General features: G+C 44.3%; 1 protein-coding gene across 1 annotated transcript in view; it reads right to left on the bottom strand.

Moving 5' to 3' along the window:
• Positions 1-20,878, bottom strand: part of SPAG17 (sperm associated antigen 17) — a 289,645-nt gene that overhangs the window by 204,043 nt on the left and 64,724 nt on the right. Inside the window, 2 exon segments of the mRNA XM_043512980.1 lie at positions 1,497-1,701; positions 3,518-3,649. Coding sequence (XP_043368915.1) covers positions 1,497-1,701; positions 3,518-3,649 — 337 coding nt within the window.

Raw genomic sequence — 20,878 nt, forward strand, 5'->3', positions numbered from 1 at the left:
ACCAGATCATACTGCACCGCTCTTGGTGCTTAGTGCAGTACCCAGCACCCGGTCAATGTCATAAACAGGTATGATGTTGGTGAGCTGCCTGAGGTGCAGTTCTGGATCCTGGTTTTCAGTACTTGGTCTTGAACTGCTTAATTTGCTTCCTGCACTGGTCACCAGTCCAATAAATTTCCAATGCTGCCAGGTTCTTCGTTATTTACTGGTATGCATGGTCATTCCTGGTACTCTTACTAGAATCCACTGCTTAGCTGGTCTCGCACCATAGATTAACCAAAATCTGGCTGTGCTCCCCTGACCGTGAAGCAGGACTCTTTGCAAAGGACTTTTGGTTAGCGTGCACTGCAAATTAAGAGTGTTAGGTTCTCTGAAGGTGTATTTTCAGCTCAGAGGTCAGAATAAAATGGATGGGTTAAATGCCGATTCATCAAACTGCTGTACTAGAACAAGGAAAGTTGCTTCTGTTTTCTTGGGGTATGTCTATACTACCCACCGGATCGGCAGGCAGCGATCGATCCAGTAGGGGTCGATTTATTGCATCTAGTCTAGACGTGATAAATCGACCCCTGAGCGCTCTCTTGTCGACTCCTGTACCACGAGAGGCGCAGGCAGAGTCGATGGGGGAGCGGCAGCAGTCGAATGACCGCAGTGAAGACACCACTGTGAGTAGGTCTAAGTACGTCCACTTCAACTACGTTATTCACATAGCTGAAGTTGCATAATTTAGATTGATCTCCCCCCCTAGTGTAGACCAGGCCTTCGAGTCAATTGGTGATTCTTGGGAGGGAAAGGACAAAGAAATTTGGCAGATTCCCAGGACCCAAATCCAGACTGGCTGTGTCTATACTGCAAAGCAATAGGGCTTTGCGTCCCAGCTTGACTGGGGCTTGAGGTATCCACCCTCACGGGGTCCTAGGACCCTGGATCTGAGCCCAAGAGATTAATGTATGTACAGAAGGGAGATTCTGACTCAAGCCTGAGTCTGAGATTGGGCTTACATTGCAGTGTAGACATACCCTATATGCTTTAAGCCTCGCTGTGAAGAGCTCTGTGAGAGTGTGAGACACATAACACATAACAGCTGGTCTGCTGGAGTTGGAAGATGGGAGATTAAATTTGCTCTGTAGTTACAAACACTGGCTCCATGCTAAGTATGCCACCAGTCTAGAGGTGCAGAGCTTTGTAAATTCCTCAACATTTTTGGCTTCCTTTAGTGGATGTTTTTAGCCATGTCCATTATGATTTTGGAATATGATTTTTCTCAGAACTGGTTAGCATATTATTAACTTGTACAGCTTTTGATATTTTATAACACAAGGAGAAGATTGCCTCATGGATATGGAGATAAATGTAACTATTTTCTTTCTTGACAAATAATGAGTTTCAATCTTTCTAAAGGGAATACATCAGTCTTGAATCAGCAGGTAGGTTTCAAGACTTTTAAATGCTCTTTAGGTGAGTTGATCAGCAGTGTATCTGCATGCCTTACATACCCAAATATTTGTCATCTTCCTCCTCTTCTCCCCGTCGCTTTAGTGTGGTGTCCTTTTTAATAGTAGTTGCTGTTGGTACTGCTTCAGCTTTCTTTCCCTTCCCTCCTTTTCCTGCAGACTTGGCACTGGGTGGCTTTTCCTTCTTCCCAGGAGGTTTAGCTTTCCCTTTGTCTTTTTCTTTCTCCTTCTCTCGCTCTTCTGCTGCCTGGTAAAATTAACAAACTGATCTCACATATTAGTCTAAGCACATACAGAACAAATAGTTGACTGTAGTAAAACCTTACTGTTTGAATATATTTGTTTGAATATTTTTCCCTCTGACCCTTCAGGATTTTGTTTTGGTGCAGTTGTCTTGAGCTCCACCCTTTTTCCCTGCTCACACTCTTCAGTTTGTTATATTCCTATTAAATAGCAGTACCAAGACCTCATGCTAAAAGAATAGGGTATATATGAGAAAATAACTATGATTTTTAAAAATGAGTGAAATTGGTGCTGGTGAAAGGTGGATTGATACAACACTGGAAACTAATGACCTCTGATGCTTTAAGTTTCAGGCCAGGTACAGTACTTGCACCCGCAGGGCAAGCTTCTCTGTGGACCAGAAAGGAACTGTGGCTGATGAAAAAGTTCAGACTCTAAGGCTGGTTCAGTCCTTAGCTTCTCTATTGAAACTGCCAACTATGGAATCAATTGGTGCCAACTCTGTTTGTCTTTTCTTTGATGTGAACATCTATCCACTATGAACTGGGACTGAGAGCACTAAATTCATTTCACACAGGACACTAATGAATCATTAGATAATTCCCAGACAAAAACTATATTAAAATAGAGCTAAGGTGGACAGTATGCATCTGTAATATAAGGTAAAAAAATGCAGTTAAAATCATATGATTAGATCTAAGCAATTTAGTGTTTGTGGCCCCAGATTAGATTAAATGAATTTTTTAAAAGGTACATTCGATTTTTCTTTTCTTTTTTTGCCCTCTCATTGTGTCATGTTAAAGGGCGTGCAAGCAGCAAGAAAAGCTCTCAGCACTCTGTGTAATTGGCATGATTTACCATACTCACTTGTTTTGCTGGATACTGCAGAAGAAGCAGCCTTTTTGGCTGTAGATATTGTCTTTTAGTTCAGATTAGAAACCAGAGATTCTGCCTTCTTTTGCTCTCTTCCTTCTCAGTCTGGTGCTAAGCATCCTCAGATGTGCTCCTTTTAAACCATTCAGACATGTCTCCAAGCTATCTAGTGGATTCGTGGATTCCAACCAGTTTTCTATATCTCATTTCAAATTTTTTTCACTTCAGACTTTTGTAAACTTTACCTTTTTGTGCTACTGCTTTGGGTTCCTAACCCAATGAACACATAGAGTCAGATTATATAATTGTCAGTTCTAGAATGTTCACAAAATACTGCCTTATTTAGTGCATCTGGGTCATTTCCTAGAATTAAGTCACGAACACAGTAGACACAGAACTTGTCAGGTTTTGACCAAAGAGCTCTAGATGTCTTCAACACCTTCAAAGTCCTTTGCTACTATTTTTTTCCCAGTTTAATATTTCCTTACATTCTGTAGTCTCATTTGCTTATTCGTTAACCTTTTACATACATTGCAGCACCTAGCTGTCCTGCATTTTTATCCCATTTGTTTCTTCCGATGTCTTCATCTATAATTCCTATCTTCTTTATAATTACTAAGCAGTTATTTCCTTCTCATTCCTCTTACAAGGACTTTTGTATTACCTTTGCTCCCTTTCTGTTTTTCTTTCTCCTGTCCCACCTTTTGCATCTATTAGCTATTTTAGATAGGTTAGCTATTTTAAAGACTTAATAAAAAAGAATATTCTATTTTGTTTGTTTCTAGCTTTTCCTCAGTTATAAATGCATTTATTGGATAATATTTTCTAATAGTAGGAGGCACAGAAGTTGAATTTTCTTGGGCCACACTTGACTATGTGATCTGGAGGAAATGAAATTGCCTTCATAAAGTTGGGTGGAACGACTTCCCTACAGCACACAAGAATACCTTCTTTTCAGCTGCTCTTCTCTGCAGGTCCTTCTGTTTGACACAAAGCAGCTGAAATTTCAATAGTTTTCCAATCAGTGTTACAGGAAGCTGCTCTCCACTATCCAGAATGGCTTTGGCTGCCTCTATCACCTGCAGAGAGGTGAAGAAAGAGTTATTATTAATACAGTTTCAATATAAAATGTGGCATACACTGTGCGCTGACAGGTGGACTGATATTTTACATTTTAAAGTACGTGGCTCACAATGATATGGCCATCACAAGTCTACTTTCAAAAAATGACCCAACACCAGTGACTGCCTATCCCCACTCCTTGGCTCTTAGGTCCTTCTTGCTAATCAACTGGAGTGCTGCTCACTGTCACACTACACACAAGTTGAGATGGGGGCAACATTCTACATTTCATTTTAGGAGTATACAGATATCCAGTTCATGTTGTAAAAACATCCATGCTAGGTTTTAAATAGTGGAGTGATATTAACAGCAACTTAGAGAGTTAAAAATTAAATAGCATTGAATAGATACCAAACCAACTGGGATAGCCTGGGCTACTGTTTACAAAATTGCTAGTGTCTGAGCTACTAACCCGCACTGAAAGATACAAACTGCTTGTTGGCAATTTGAGCGGCGCTATATTGGTGCAAAGACCCCTCTCTTTGTTTAATGTTGATTGGGCTGGTACTATGTAGCCTAATTGTGGTGAAATAAGGCTATTGAGTTTTCCTCAGGTGATGACAGCAGCAGGAACATACAGCTGCATTGTCCAGATGTGTGACACTGACAGGCTATTTTATTACTATGTTTTTTACAGCCTGTTGCCACTAAATTTCATACAACTCACTAACATCTGGGCTGTTTTCCTTGGAGCCTCATAACCACTTTATTTAGTGCAAAAAAAAAAAGCACAAAACACAATAAAAAGTTGTTACATGTTTCTTTTCACTTCTGTTTTTGCTCTAATAAAGTTAACCTATGTAGGAAGCACTGCTGAAGAGAAATCCAGCCATAATATTTTCCTATTTTTGTTTCTAAGAAAGCATCAAATTTATGTATAACCTTGGGCTGAATTAGGTGTTACTGAAATGTTCTGACATGTTTCTTTTTTTCCCCCCTTGGAGCAATTACACTTGGGTACATATGGTGTCTATTTTACTTGCTCAGATTCAGACAATGAAGGTGAATGCTGCATCTTGCTGAATTGTGTCTTGTCTGAGGGTATGTCTACACTACGGAATTAGGTCGAATTTATAGAAGTCGATTTTTTAGGAAGCGATTTTATACAGTCGATTGTGTGTGTCCCCACTAAGCGCATTACGTCAGTGGAGTGCGTCCACAGTACGACAGCTAGCATCGACTTTCAGAGCGTTGTACTGTGGGTAGCTATCCCACAGTTCCCACAGTCTCCGCCGTCCATTGGAATTCTGGGTTAAGCTCCCAATGCCTGATGGGGCAAAAACGTTGTCGGGGTGGTTTTGGGTACATGTCGTCAGTCGCGCCTCCCTCCGTGAAAGCAATGGCAGACAATCATTTCGCGCCTTTTTTCCTTGCGCCAGACTGCTTTCAGCAGACGGTGCAGTAGGACTGCTAACTGTCATCGTCGACCCACCGCTTCCACTGCATCTCTGCTCTCCTGGTGCCATGAATCCACCTCGCAAGTCCTCTATATGACTGTCGACATCCACCGCTTCCGCTGCAACTCTGTTCTCCTGCTCTTGTCTCGCCATACCACGGCAAGCGTGCAGCCCGCTCAGCTCAGCTCACCGACACCGCTGCTGTTGTGTCCTGGTGCTGCTGGCAGCAGACGGTGCAGTAGGTCTGCAAAACTGGTCATCCAACCACCGCTTCTGCTGCAACTCTGCTCTCCTGCTCGTGTCTCAATAGCGAATTTCTCCATGTTGGCGGTCATGGGCTCCCGCTTCCGCTGCAACTCTGCTCTCCTGCCCTCATGAATCCACCTTTCAGGTCCTCTCGTCGTTCTCTATAAAAATCTATTCTTGTGGCATCCGTCGCCAGCCACCGCTTCTACTGCAACTCTGCTCTCCTGCAGACACCATATCACGGCAAGCATGGAGCCCACTCAGATCACCACGGCAGTTATGACCATTCTAAACCCCTTGTGCATTATCCAGCAGTATATGCAGAACCAGAACAAGAACCTGCAAAAGCAGGCGAGTAGGCAATGGCAGCGTGGTGAAGAGAGTGATGAGAACATGGACACAGACTTCTCTCAAAGTGCAGGCCCCAGCAATGTTGACATCATGGTGGTAATGGGGCAGGTTCATGCCATGGAACACTGATTCTGGGCCTGGGAAACAAGCACAGACTGGTGGGATCACATAGTGTTGCAGGTCTGGGATGATTCCCAATGGCTGCAAAACTTTCGCATGCATAAGGGCACTTTCATGGAACTTTGTGACTTGCTTTCCCCTACCCTGAAGCGCCAGAATCCCAAGATGAGAGCAGCCCTCACAGTTCACAAGCGAGTGGTGATAGCCCTGTGGAAGCTTGCAACGCCAGACAACTACTAGTCAGTTGGGAATCAATTTGGAATGGGCAAATCTACTGTAGGGCTGCTGTGATCCAAGTAGCCAACGCAATCACTGAGCTGCTGCTACCAAGAGTAGTGACTCTGGAAAATGTGCAGGTCATAGTGGATGGCTTTGCTGCAATGGGATTCCCTAACTGTGGTGGCCACAGACGGAACCCATATCCCTATCTTGGCACCAGAGCACCAAGGCAGCAAGTACATAAACCGAAAGGGGTACTTTTCAATGATGCTGCAAGCACTGGTGGATCACAAGGGACGTTTCACTGACATCAACATGGGATGGCCGGGAAAGGTTCATGACACTCGCATCTTCAGGAACTCTGGTCTGTCTCAACAGCTGCAGCAAGAGACTTACTTTCCAGACCAGAAGATAACCGCTGGGGATGTTGAAATGCCTACAGTTATCCTTGGGGACCCAGCCTACCCCTTAATGCCATGGCTTTTGAAGCCATACACAGGCACCCTGGACAGTAGTCAGGAGCTGTTCAACTATAGGCTGAGCAAGTCCAGAATGGTGGTAGAGCGTGCATTTGGACGTTTAAAAGCACCCTGGCGCAGTTTACTGACTCGGTTAGACCTCAGCAAAACCAATATTCCCATTGTTATTGCTGTGCTCCACAATATCTGAGAGAGTAAGGGGGAGATGTTTTGGTGGGAGGTTGAGGCAAATCGCCTGGCTGCTGATTACATGCAGCCAGACACCAGGGCAATTAGAAGAGCACAGCAGGGTGCTCTGTGCATCAGAGAAGCTTTGAAAACCAGTTTCATGACTGGCCAGGCTATGATGTGACAGTTCTGTTTTTTTCTCCTTGATGAAAACCTGCCCCCTTGGTTCACTCTACTTCCCTGTAAGCCAACCGACCTCCCCACTTCAATCACCGCTTGCTGAGGCAATAAAGTTATTGTTGTTTCAAATTCATGCATTCTTTATTAATTAGTCACACAAATAGGGGGATAACTGCCAAGGTAGCCTGGGAGGGGTAAGGGAGGAGGGAAGCACCAGGTGAGGTGGTGGAGAAAGGAAGGAGGGAAGGACAAGGCCACCCTGCACTTCAAAACTTATTGAATGCCAGCCTTCTGTTCCTTGGGCAGCCCTCTGGGGTGGAGTGGTTGGGTGCCCGGAGGGCCCCCTTCCCCACGTTCTTGGGCGTCTGGGTGAGGAGGCTATGGAACTTGGGGAGGAGGGCGGGCGGTTACACAGGGGCTGCAGCGGTAGTCTGTGCTCCTGCTGCCTTTCCTGCAGCTCAACCATACCCCGGAGCAAATCAGTTTGATACTCCAGTAGCCTTAGCATTGCGTCCTGCTTCCTCTCAACACACTGCCGCCATCTCTCCTCTTGCTCCTGCCACCTCTCCTCTCTTGCATCCCTCCTGTCCTCACATTCATTTTGTGCTTTCCTGGACTCTGACATTGCTTGCCTCCATGCGTTTTGCTGAGCTCTTTCAGTGCGGGAAGACTGCATGAGCTCGGAGAACATTTCATTGCGAGTGCGTTTTTTTCACCTTCTTATCTGCGCTAGTCTCTTGGACAGAAATGATAGGGGGAGTATTGAAACATCTGCAGCTGCAGGAGAAAAAAAGGGAGAGTAGTATTTAAAAAGACACATTTTAGAGAACAATGGGTAGACTCTTTCACGGTGAACCATGCTGTTAACATTACATAGTACATGTGCTTTCAGTACAAGGTCGCATTTTGCCTCTTATATTGAGGGCCTGCCAATTTGGTGTGAGAGATCACATACGCAGGGCTGGGCAACAGAATTTGGCTTGCAGGCCGCCATGGTAAGCCACAGTCTTTTGGCTTCTTTAACCTTCATAATATGTGGGAATTGTTTCAAACAGCAGTGCCCTCATTTCCCATACCAAGCACCCATTGGGTTGGCCATTTAAAATGGGTTGGCCATTTAAAAGGAGGGGCTGTGGTTTTCAAGTTAACGTGCAGCACAAACCCAACTAACCCCCATCCCCTGCCACACCCAATTCTCTGGGATGATCGCTTCACTCCTCCTCCCACCGCATGGCTAACAGCGGGGATGATTTCTTTTCAGCCACAGACAAATAACCCAGCAGGAACGGCCACCTCTTAACATCCCCTTAATAAAATCCCCCTATTTCAACCAAGTGACCATGAATTATATCACTCTCCTGAGGCTAACGCAGAGAGATAAAGAATGGATGTTGCTTGAACACCGGGACCATACGCTGCCATGCTTTGTTATGCAATGATTCCAGACTACGTGCTACTGGTCTGGCGTGGTAAAGTGTCCTACCATGGAGGACTGAATAAGGCTGCCCTCCCCAGAAACCTTTTGCAAAGGCTTTAGGAGTACCTTCCGGAGAGCTTCATTGAGATGTCCCTGGAGGATTTCCACTCCATCCCCAGACATGTTAACAGACTTTTCCAGTAGCTGTACTGGCCGCGAATGCATCCCAAGTCTTCAGGGCAAATTAATCATTAAACACGCTTGCTTTTAAGCCATGTATTATATTTACAAAGGTACACTCATCAGAGGTGCCTTGTCCGCCTTCAAGGTCCGGGAGCCCACCTTGGGAGGGTTGGGAGGGTATTCGATCCAGGGTGATAAATAGTTCCTGGCTGTCGGGGAGAATGGTTTCATCCTCCTCGTCCTCCTCCTCATCTTCCTCGTTCCATAAATCCTCATCCCTGTTGCGTGAGACTCCCCCTTGCAGAAGTCCATGTACAGGGGTGGGGTAGTGGTAGGGGCACCCCCTAGAATTGCATGCAGCTCATCATAGAAGCGGCATGTCTGGGGCTCTGACCTGGAGCGTCCATTTGCCTTTTTGGTAGGCTTGCCTGAGCTCCTTAATTTTCATGTGGCACTGCTGTGGGTCCCTGTTATAGCCTCTGTCCTTCATGCCCTTGGAGATTTTTTCAAATATTTTGGCATTTTGCCTTTCGAATGGAGTTCTGATAGCATGGATTCATCTCCCCATACAGCAATCAGATCCAGTACCCTCCCATTTGGTCCATGTTGGGGAGGGATAGCTCAGTGGTTTGAGCATTGGCCTCCTAAACCCAGGGTTGTGAGCTCAACCCTTGAGGGGGCCATTTAGGGATCTGGAGCAAAAACTGGGGATTGGTCCTGCTTTGAGCAGGGGGTTGGACTAGATGACTTCCTGAGGTCCCTTCAACCCTGATATTCTATGAGTCTTTTGCGATTCTGGGACTCCATGGTCACCTGTGCCATGCTGCCCAAACAGGAAAAGAAATTCAGAAGTCCCTGGGGCTTTTCCTGTCTACCTGGCTAGTGCATCTGAGTTGAGAGTGCTGTCCAGAGCAGTCACAATGGAGCACTCTGGGATAGCTCCTGCAGGCCAATACCATCGAATTGCATCCACACTACCCCAAATTTGACCTGGCGATGTTGATTTCAGTGCTAATCCCCTTGTCGGGGAGGAGTACAGAAATCGATTTTAACAGCCCTTTAAGTCAACAAAAATGGCTTCGTTGTGTGGACGGGTGCAGGGTTAAATTGAATGAACGCTGCTAAATTTGAACTAAACTCGTAGTGTAGACCAGGGCTGAGACAGACAACACCATTGGCCTTGGGCTTTCATGGTTTCTTGTTCAGTTTCCTAGGAATTTCCCCTGCTAAGTGAAAGAGGGGAGAAAGAAAATTCTGCCTCTAACTATGAATGACTCGATGTAACTGAAGCTTAAATGGACCAAACTACTGTTTCATACCATAGGAGGAGGAACAAGGTAGGACCTTGCAAACTGACCTGAACCCTATGGGACACTGCTGAGGTTGAGGTCAAGTCAGGACTGAAAACAGCCAACCCTCTCAGGCGTGGGTTGGGTCATCTCCAATCACTTCCTCCAGCCCATGGAGTTGGCATGGCAATGGCTACATGCCCTACTCCTGCCAGCCACCGCCACTTCATTGCGCTGTATGTGTTGTAGAGTGTGCCGAAAACTCAGTGCTTTTCCCTCGGCAGCACTCACAACAGAGTGAGGTGGTGTCATCCAGCAGGAGCAGGGTACGCCGCCACCAATGTGCTGCCCCCAAAAGCACAAAGTGGCTGGAGATGGGTTGCAGATGGGGTACAAGCAGGAAGCCCCCACCAGACCAAACCCAAAGATGAGGCAGTGGTACTGACGTAGGTTTGGTGTGAAGTGTTGGGTTTAGGTCAAGTGGGTTCTGAAAACCATTTGAAGCTCTCAGGTCAGGTTCAGGTCCAGGTTGGGCTTTAAAATTAGGCCCAAGCAGACCTCTAGAACATAGTCCAGTTTTTCTGGAACTCAGAAGAGGGATATAAAACCACAGAAACATAACAAACAAAAACCCAACACCAGTAAATCTGGCATTCTGCTTACTGTATGAATAGAAAAATATGTGACAGCTACCGTCAGTTTTGCTTTGCACTGCTTAATATACCTTTGCCAGAGTACCTCCTGACCACTATCTCAGTTAGGGCCCAATCCGACTCTGATTAAAATCATTGGAAAGGCTTCTGCTGACTTCTGAGATAGATTAGGACCTCAGTAAGTAACAGATTAGGGAAGGATTTAGTGAACTGCAGGTGTGACTGGTACCCTAAAATCTATTGGTCAACTGTAATGAATTATATTCAGCTGGAGCTAGCCCAAGCAGGGAATGTCAATTCAGAGAGAGAATTTGGCAGAAGCAGTGTACTCATCACCTTGACTGAGGGAGAGAGATCCTTGTGTTTCTCTTCACTGACCCCTCTGACAAATGCAGAAGTGGTATTAACAGTCTTCAGGAGACACATCCCGACTGCCTAACTAGAAGGCTAGGGCATGCAAAGCAGAGTCCTTGAAATGCTGCAGAGGGGAAATGGGGAAATCCTGGAAAGCTTCCCAAAAACTTCATAAAGTAACCAGGCCTAGTGACAGTTGCTGATTTATTGTTCAAGTAGATGTGCGGAAATTCTCCAAAAAGGGTCATATTTTTGGAGTTTACTCTACTCACCCTACACACACACACACACATCATATATCATTTGAATGTTTATTTTATGTACGTTTAGATGAGGTATGATGTGGAGTCGTCAAGCAATGACATAAGCCTGTAGGAGAGGTGAATCAAAGATGCCCAAAATGAGAAAGTATCATTTTTTGCACAGTACCTGAAAATTGCAACATGACTATGACCACAGTTTTTATTGTTTAAGTTAATTTCAACACCTTAATGTGGTGTTTATTGATCAAAGCTACCCCAAACAAAAATGTATTAGAAGATTTTTATTGGTTTTGCATGGACAAGTTGTTCCCCTCCCCCACCCCCCGCAGAAATGATGAAACTGTTTAGCATGTAGCAAATACGGCGAATATCAACTTTTGCAACATAGTAATATGAAATGCATGGAATTGAAAGTATTACAGAGAAGCTGCACAGGGGTTCTGGCCTGAAATCTTTTCCTTAGTAAACTAAATTTACTTCTAGTACTTCTCTCCTATACCATTGGTACCAAAATGTACCATGATCACAGACTCTTGCCCAGGACTCATAAGAAGTTTTTCTGGATGTACCTACCACCTTTGAACCAGGCAGACAAGTCACTGTATGGTTCTCGCTGTCACCATTTCCTAGGGTGACCAGATGCTAAATACAAAATATCGGGACTGCTGCAGGGGGAGCGCCTTTTCAATTGTTACACTCACCCGGCATGTTTGGTGGTGGGAAATAAATCTTGCCGGCGAAGAAAGAAGTACCCGCAGTTGAAATGCCGCCAAAACCAGTCAGTGACTGAAATGCCTGCACTGAAGTGTTGCCGAAGACCCAGACGTGCCAGGTGAGTGTAACAATTGAAAAAGCACTCCCCCTGCCTGTCTCCACTGCCTAAGAGGAAAAAAAAAAGATGCGCCCAAAACAAAATATCGGGACAAATGGCATCCCAACCGTACTTCGGTCGGGACACAGGACAAACTGCTCAATATCGGGACAGTCCCGATTTTATCGGGACGTCTGGTCACCCTACGATTTCCAGAAGTAGCTATTTCTAATGATCAAATTCCATATCACAGCAACATGTCTGCATCTCACAACTATGATCTCTCAGTATGTGAGGAATGTTCAGCCTCCTCTACCTTTCATGGAGGGTGGGTCCCATACAAGGAAGTTTGTCCCTCCATATCATTCCTTTGAGAAAATCTGTCCTTAAATATCAATTCAGTGCATAGCCTAGTACAGAGCATTTCAAAGAATTGCTGAACAGGGTGCCACCTAAAGAGGAAGCAAACATCCAGGAGGCTGAAGAAGATCTTGATATCAACATAGACACCCCAACTATGGAAGAGATCATTCAAGCCATCAAATGCTTATAAAATGGGAAAGCTCCTGGCAAGCATAACATGAATGCAGAATTGTTCAAGGTAAATCCTAAATTAGCAGCATCTATCCTGGCCCCTCTATTTACATCAGTCTGGGAAAGGGAAAAAGTGCCAGATGAGTGGACCAATTGCGTTATAGTGAAGATACCAAAGAAAGGAACTCTCAGTGGTTGTAATAACTGGCATGGTATCACACTTTTATCTGTGCCAAGCAAAGTATTGTGTAAGATCATAGTCCAGCATATATCAGAGGCAGTTGATGGCATTCTCAGAAAAGAGCAAGCTGGTTTTCGGAAAGGGTGTGGATACACAGACCAGATCTTCACTCTACGAAACATAATAGAACAGTGCTTAGAATGGCAATGGCAACTCTACATAAATTTCATAGACTTTGAGAAGACTTTTGATAGCATTCACAGGACCAGCCTATGGCACATTCTGTGGGCATATGGAATTCCTTTCTGTATAATCAACATCATCAAAAGCTTCTATTTCAATTTTACATGCAGTGCTGATCACAGTGAGCTCAGTTTTGATGTCAAAACAGGAATACATCAGGGATGTGTCATGTCTGCAATCCTCTTCAACATTGCCATTGACTGGGTAATGTGGTGTACAACAGAAGACATACCAAGAGGCATTAAATGGACACTGTTCTCATCCCTCAAAGACCGGACTTCGCAGATGATGTCGCTCTCTTATCACTTACCCAATACCATATACAAGAAAAAACAACTCAACTCAATGTATTAAACCAGCAAATTGGACTGAAAATCAACCGCAATAAGACAGATATTATGACCTTTAATATTGCCTCACCATCATCAGTACGGATAGAGGATTATGTTCTCACCAATGTAGAAACATTTACATACTTGGGCAGCACCAGCAGCCAGGACAGTGGAACAAGCCAGGACAACTGGAACAAAATCAATAAAGCCAGGAACACCTTCAGGAGCTTAAATACAGTCTGGAAATCATCAAAATAGGACACAAAAACCAAACTTAAGATTTATCAGAGTTGCATACTTTCAATACTAATTTATAGTGTAGAATGCTGGGGAATGAGAGAGTATGACATGTCCAAACTGTCTTCATTCCATACAACCTGCCTCAGAAAAATCCTCAATATCTTTTTGCCCAGAACAATCTCAAACCAAGATCTATTGACACAATGCAGCCAAGAGGATCTGAGCATCATCATTGCCAGGAGGTGTTGGAGATGGATCAGTCATGTGCTTCAGATGGAAACTGATTCCATCACCAGAGTAACAATAAGATGGACACCTGAAGGCAAGCGAAAACGAGTCCGCCTGAAAACAACATGGCGAAGAGCTGTGGAAGCCGACCTGAAAAACCTGTGGCACAGCTGGGGGAACCATTGAAAGACTTGCCAGAAACAGACAGGAGTGGAGGACCTTCATCACTGCCCTAAATTCCAGAGGAGTAATAGGAACATGATGATGATGATGATGACATAGCCTAGGAATTCTTTTGGAATCCTAGGTGTTTGTGGACATTCAAGTGGCTCTGGTTGCCAAAAACAGCTTTTTCTGTCTGCAGCTGGCAAAAAGCCCCTGTCCCTTACTGATAGACAATGAACATGGCCACACAGACCCACACCTTTGTGATTTGCAGGCTGTGCTACTGTACTTGGGAATTTTAAAAAGGTTTTTTAAAGGTTTTTTTAAAAGGATTTTAAAAAGGTAAACACAGCAGCCTGCTTTCTAAGCAATACTGGCTACTGGGAGCCACTGGTTTCCTATAAAACACTGGGTTAATTTCAAGAAAGCAGAATTAGCTTTGGACCAAGCTACTTAAAAGAACATCTGTGGCCCAAAGGTCATGACCTCCAGTTACACTTAAAATGGAATTATGAAATTTTCAACATTGAAGATCAAATTCACGAGAGTTGGGACATACAGCTTTCTTGGAAACTGGCTTAAGACTTTGGAATTCCCTTTCAGAGGTGGTGATGAATGACCAGAGACCTCACTGCCTTCACTGAAAAGGGTCTTGAGCACAAAATACCGAAATCAGGAGTGCCAATCCCTTAAAACTACATAATTCAATACAGAAACTGAATATCTGGCTATCAGATGGTCTCCACTATTACTTCTGTTAGTACTTGTTAATAAAGTGGTGATAAAGCATGACCCTCTGTGCTGGCTACATGCTATGAATGCTTCTGAACCTTGATTTACATGATGGTATCTTGCACTGCAGCAGTAGGCTTTCTGAGGACACCTTTGTGTGGGGAATCAGCACCTGAAGGCAAACTTCTTCTCCCCAGACTTCACGAGTGAAAGACACTGACCTACTGTCTTTCACTGTGCAGAGATGTGTGACACAATGTACAGGTATTTTGGTGCCACCTAAAAGCAATCCCCAAATCCTAGCACACTCTGACTCTGAAGAGACTCCTCTGAGCCATACAACAGTAATCTCTTTGGTCACTCGATTACAGACCTAAAAGTGGCAATTCTTCAACAAAAAAAACTTCAAAAACACACTCCTATGAGAGACTGCTGAATTGGAATTAATTTGCAAACTGGATACAATTAACTTAGGCTTAAATAAAGACTGGGAGTGGATATGTCATTACACAAAGTAAAACTATTTCCCCATGTTTATTTCCCCCCTGCCTACTGTTCCTCAGACGTTCTTGTCAACTGCTGGAAATGGCCCACCTTGATTATCACTACAAAAGGTTCCCCCCCCCCCGCTCTCCTGCTGGTAATAGCTCACCTTAAGTGATCAGTCTCGTTACTGTGTGTATGGTAACACCCATTGTTTCATGTTCTCTGTGTATATAAATCTCCCCACTGTGTTTTCCACTGAATGCATCTGATGAAGTGAGCTGTAGCTCATGAAAGCTTATGCTCAAATAAATTTGTTAGTCTCTTAGGTGCCACAAGTCCTCCTATTATTTAGAAGTACTTTTTGCATGGCCTTTGAGCAAGCCTCTTCCAGTGGTGTTAGCCATGAAGCATCCATGCTGTCAAGTGGAAGGCCTGCAGGTTGGGATGGAGGAAATGCCTATGTCCTGGGAAACCACATCTGGATCCAGTGGGAGAGACAGTTGATATCTGACTGACAAAGCTAGTAGGGTCAAGAACCAGTGTTGCTGAGGCCTTGCTGATGCTATAAACATGAGGTGAGCATGGTCTTGTTTGGTCTTAGACAAGACTCTGGGCAATAATGGAATCAGAAGGAATGCATACAGTAGGGTGTTCTTCCACGACAGCAGGAATGCTTTCATCGACAAACCTTGGCTGTGACTCCCAAGAAACAGAACTGATGGTGCTTTCCGTTGGCCCTTTTTTCAAACAGGTTCACTTGGGAACTCTCCAGAGATGGAAAAGTGATCTGGCCACATCTGGATGAAGTGACCACTTGTGGTGATCACTGAAAGACCTCCTCAACTGATCTGCCAGTATATTCTGTACTCTTGGAAGATAGTAGCTCTCCGATGAATGGAGCTGGCTATGCAGAACTCCCAAAGGAGAATCACCTCCTGGCACAATCGAGTAAATTGCCCCCCCCCCCGCCACGTCTTCTCACATAAAACATAAGTTGCTATATTGTCTGTTAACAGTAGCAGATTTTCCCCTTCAATATGTGGAAGGAAGGCCGAATGAGCTAGATGGACAGCTCACAATTCCCTGAAACTTATGAGCTTTCAAATCTTGGGAGGCCCAAAGACCCTGAGTCTGCAGTGACCCCATGTGTACTCCCCAACCCAGGAGGACATAACAGTGACTAAAGTGAGTGCTGGTTGTAGGAGAGCAAAGGGGACCCCTATACAATCTTTCAAAGGATCTGTCCATCAGTCTAGAGAGGACAAGACTCTAGCACTGGTACTCGACCCACCATGTCTAGATGATGATGGCTCGAGAAATACAACAAAACTAACTATCCTTGTCGCTTTCTGAGGTGCAATGTGGAGTATTGCTCTACATAGGTACATGCCACCATGTGCCTGTGGAGCCTGAAGCAACTGCATACTGTGGTAACAGGATGTGCTTTTAGTTCCAGAACTAAGCCTCACAGCATTTTGAACCTTGATTGTGGTAGAAAAGCTTTGACATCCACGAAGTCAAGGACCGCTCTGATAAATTCTATTCTTTGTACCAGTTTCAGAACTGATCTGTCCACATTCACTAGAAGCCCCAAAGCATCAAAGGTGGACTGGATAATGGCTGTGCTGGTCAGTACCTGAGACTTGGACTGGCTTCTCACCAGCCAGTCATCCAGGTAAGGGAAAACATGGACCCCTGACTTTTGAAGGAACGCTGCTACCACCAATGTGCACTTCATGAAAATGCAAGAAGCTGTCAACAGACTACGTGCAAGCACTGTAAATTGGTAGAGGATTCCATTTACCATGAACTTGAGAAACTTCCAGTGGGGTTTTGGTGGACTGCCAATTGGAAGTGAATGTCATTTAAGTCAAGGGCAGCATACCAGTGCCCTTGATCCAGGAAAAGAATAATGGAAGCTAGGGAATACAGAATTTAATTTTTTTCAAGAATTTGTTTAATTCTCTTATATCTAAGATAGGCCTGAGACTGCCTTTTGCTTTGGAATAAGAAAGAAGTGGGAATAAAAGTCCTTCCCCCCGAGGAACAGAGGAACTTGGAGGAGAGATTGCACCTCTTGCTCAAGGAGAGTCTTGTGAGAGTGGTCCCTGAAAAGGAACAGGGAAGGGGGACAGGAAGGGAAATAGAAAAACTGAAGGATGTATCCAGATCCACTGATCTCAGGTGATGTGGGACGAAGCACTTGGGAGTGGGATAAATGATTGGTAAACAAACAGGAACAGGAGGGTGGCACTCTGGGAACTGGAACTCTGTCCCTGAACAACCTATCAAAAAGCTTGTTTGGATGAAGCTGCTGGATGAGAGAAACCTGGAGCTGTAGAAGAGGAGGATGGTGATTGTTGCCTCCTGTAATTTCTGCCCCTTTTTCTCCACAGGTCTTGGAATATCCCAAATATCTGTGGGTCTGTTGTGGCTAGAACTGCTTCCTTTTCGTTATCTGCATATAGATTCTAAGTGACTTCAGCATTGCCCTAAAATCTTAAGGCCATAGAGCCTATTATCTGTCTTGTCCAAAAAATGGGAGGTCTTGGATGGTCTGCTGGACCTCTGAAGGGAGGCTGGGTGTCTGCTGCCATGAACACTGTTTCATAGTTATGGCAGATGCCATGGCTCAAGTTGCTGAGTCATCTGCATCCAAGCTGTTCTGGATGAAGGACTGTTCTGGCCACTAGCTTGCCTTCCTCCACCATCGCAGTGAATTCCTTTCTGCTATTGTCTGGTAACCTGCCCTGGAACTTAAATATCTTATTCCACCAGGTAAAGTCATACAGACCAAGGAGTGCCTGTTGATTTGCAATCCTAAATTGCAGACCCTTTGTAGAATAAAGTTTTCAATCAAAAAGATCCAGCTTCTTTGAGTCCTTTCCTTTTGGTGTTGATGCCTGGTATCCCTGCCTCTCCTGCTCATTAGCTGCAGCAGCTACTGAGGAATCCAGTGGGAGATGTGTGTACAGGTGCTCAAATCCATTTAGCTATGGCAGGGATGGAAGATGGAGTCTTCCACAACACCTTGACTGGCTTCATAACATCTCATTGATCGGGAGAGCCACCCTGTTGTGTCCTGCTGAATCCAAAATATCCACCAGCTTGTAGAATTTCTCACAGACCTTCTCTGCATGGATATCCAGGTCTGTGGCTACCCTTTTCAGAAAGTCCTGGTGAGCTGTATAATCATCTGGTGGGGGAGAACCACACACTGCTTCAACCACTGCATCTGGTGATGAGGAAGAAGAAGCATGTGGATATTAAAACAGGATTTACTCTACCTCCTCTCCTGAAGGAATCACCAGGGAGGCTTTCACCTGCCAGTCCCAGTCCCAGTGCCAATGACAGGAAGATGTTGTCTCTGGTGCTGATGGGTATCCAAGAAGAGAGACTGAGGTGGATGAGGGAATGACATGGCAGCTGGGGGGAACCCCACAGAGTCCAGAAAGGCCAGTGGCATGGTCCTGGGACCTATCCCTGACCAGGCCAGTGCCTCTTGTCTGGTGGTCACTGCTGAGGCTGCTGTAGGAACCATGGGACATAAGCCTCCGACTGAGGATGTATCTCCTGTCTAGGCTTGTACACATAGAACCCAAGTGCTGAGTCTGAAGAAGCTGAAGAAGCTGAGTCTTCCAATAATGGGGGAGCAGAACTAATTGGTATCGGAAAGAGACAGCCAGAACCCAGACATGGTAGTACCAGAGATTGTACTACTAATTGTAGCTGGCTTCCCTCTCAATGGTACTGTCTTCCAAGGTAAGGAAAGTGTAGGTGGCATCAGCACCTCACATTTCGGAAGAGCTGAAGTAGGGGTCTTAGGTACTGGTACTGGATTCAGTCCTTCACGCACTGCTGGGGAAACGAGTACCAAGAAGTTAAGTAGCTCTCTAGCAGTTGCCTATGCCTCCGGTGTACTGGTAATGCCTTTTAGCTCTGAGGTACCAGGAGATAGCCTGGAGCAGCAGGAGTGGGCACTTCAGTGGTTGGTCTTGACGAACCTGCCACAGGCTCCAGAGTCAACAACCACTTCTTAGCTGAACAGTATTTTGGGCAATGAGTACTTTCAGCATTCCTCTCAGACTTCTTGCCTCTACAAGGCGTAGGTACCATGGGTCTTGTCCTGTGAGGGAGGTAATGAGTCCCTGGAGATCTTTTGTGCCTCTGACTTTGCACTGGTGACAACAATCAAGAACTCAACCCAGATAATTACAGGGGAACACTTCAAACCAATAATGAGGTACTGATGCCTGTTCCGAAATGGACAATTTCGAGGGAGGACAGAGCACTGCCTCCATAAGAGTACACTTAGGCTGAGCCATTCTGTCCTTTTTAGAGTAAGGCTTAAATCTCTTACAAAGGTCACATTTGTCATTCACATGGGAGTCCACCAAGTATTTAAGGCAGCTGGGTTGTGGGTCGCTCACTGCCATTGGTTTGCTGCATGAATGGCATAATTTAAACCCCAAAGATTGAGGCATGGCTCATGACACTGGTACCATTACTGAAAATAAAACTGGTCATCATAAAACCCTCTGAAACTTGTATCTAACTAATCACTATCTTAACTATAATCTATCTATCTAACTATGAAACTACTCTAAGTAAAAACAGGTATATGTACAAGGAATGAGGGATGAACTGATGCAGTAGCAAGGCTGTAACCTCTCCAAAAACTGTCACAGGCGGTAAGAAGCTACTGAGGGGGACTTGAGGGTGACTCTGCCCTTAATACCTTCACACAGTGGCATGCAGCAGCAGAGAGTGCTCAAGCAACCAAGGGGTACCACTGAGGGAAAAAATCTCCAACAACCATGCGCTGGGTGTACACACCTACAGTGGAATGGACATGTGCAATCACTCAAAGAAGAATACATACTAATCTCACGGTCCTATAGCTAGAACTGGGCAAATAATATGTAACAAATAATTTATTTGATACATTTTACCTCTTGTTTTGTTCATTAATAGTCTCTGAACTGATCATGATTTAATCTAATATATTCATTTGTAAAAAATTATTTCCCTAATATTTTCTGCAAGTAATTCATTTGTAACTCATTTGCAAACTGTTAATATTTGAAATTCAAGTCGGTTTGATTGGACACATAGGCCACATAATATTGTTTCTGTTCCCAGATTGGATGGGCATAATTCTTGGAATAAGGCTTCTAATGTGAGTACTCATGAACACAAATTTGAAATTTACCTTCTACCAATATTCTGCAATTAAAATTGGCTGAAAATTCATTTGTTAGACTGTTTGAGGAGATCAGTTATAAGGGGCATGAACACAGCTGAAGAAAATTAGTTGAATAGTTGTAATTAATATTTGCAGAAATGTCTCTGCAATATCCACCTTGCTCTTGTCTAAGCCTCTGTCTTCCCTACAATTCCCATTTCCCCGCTTGATCCCCAGCTGTGATGTTATGTCTAATTCAGGATCTGATTGTACAAACATATACACATGCTTAACTTTAAGCATATGACTAGCCCCATCGAAGTCAACATGACTAGTCATGTGCTTAAAGTTAAGGATATATTTAAAGTTTTTAGGTTCTAGGCCTAAGACTGTAAAATCCCTGGAGTCAAGAACCTATCATTTTTGGTTTTGTCTATAAGGTGTTATGCAAGCTTATGGCCCTAAAAATACAAATAAATACATTAAAAGAATTAAAAAAAACCTGGACACAGAAGAAAAATTTATCGGGGTTTCAAAGAAATACAAAGGCTGATTGCTAAGATACAATACGATACAATTTAAAATATGATAAGTTCTTTTTTAGGGTAGAACACTATGCACATCCAATGCAAATCTGTCAAAAAGCACGTACATTACATTCCTTTATTTGCATTTCTCCTTGGAGTGAGAAAACATGTGTTTCCTCTCTAAAGCTTGTAATACATATGTC

Source organism: Dermochelys coriacea, chromosome 1 (assembly GCF_009764565.3).
Source record: "Dermochelys coriacea isolate rDerCor1 chromosome 1, rDerCor1.pri.v4, whole genome shotgun sequence".
Taxonomy (NCBI): domain Eukaryota; kingdom Metazoa; phylum Chordata; order Testudines; family Dermochelyidae; genus Dermochelys; species Dermochelys coriacea.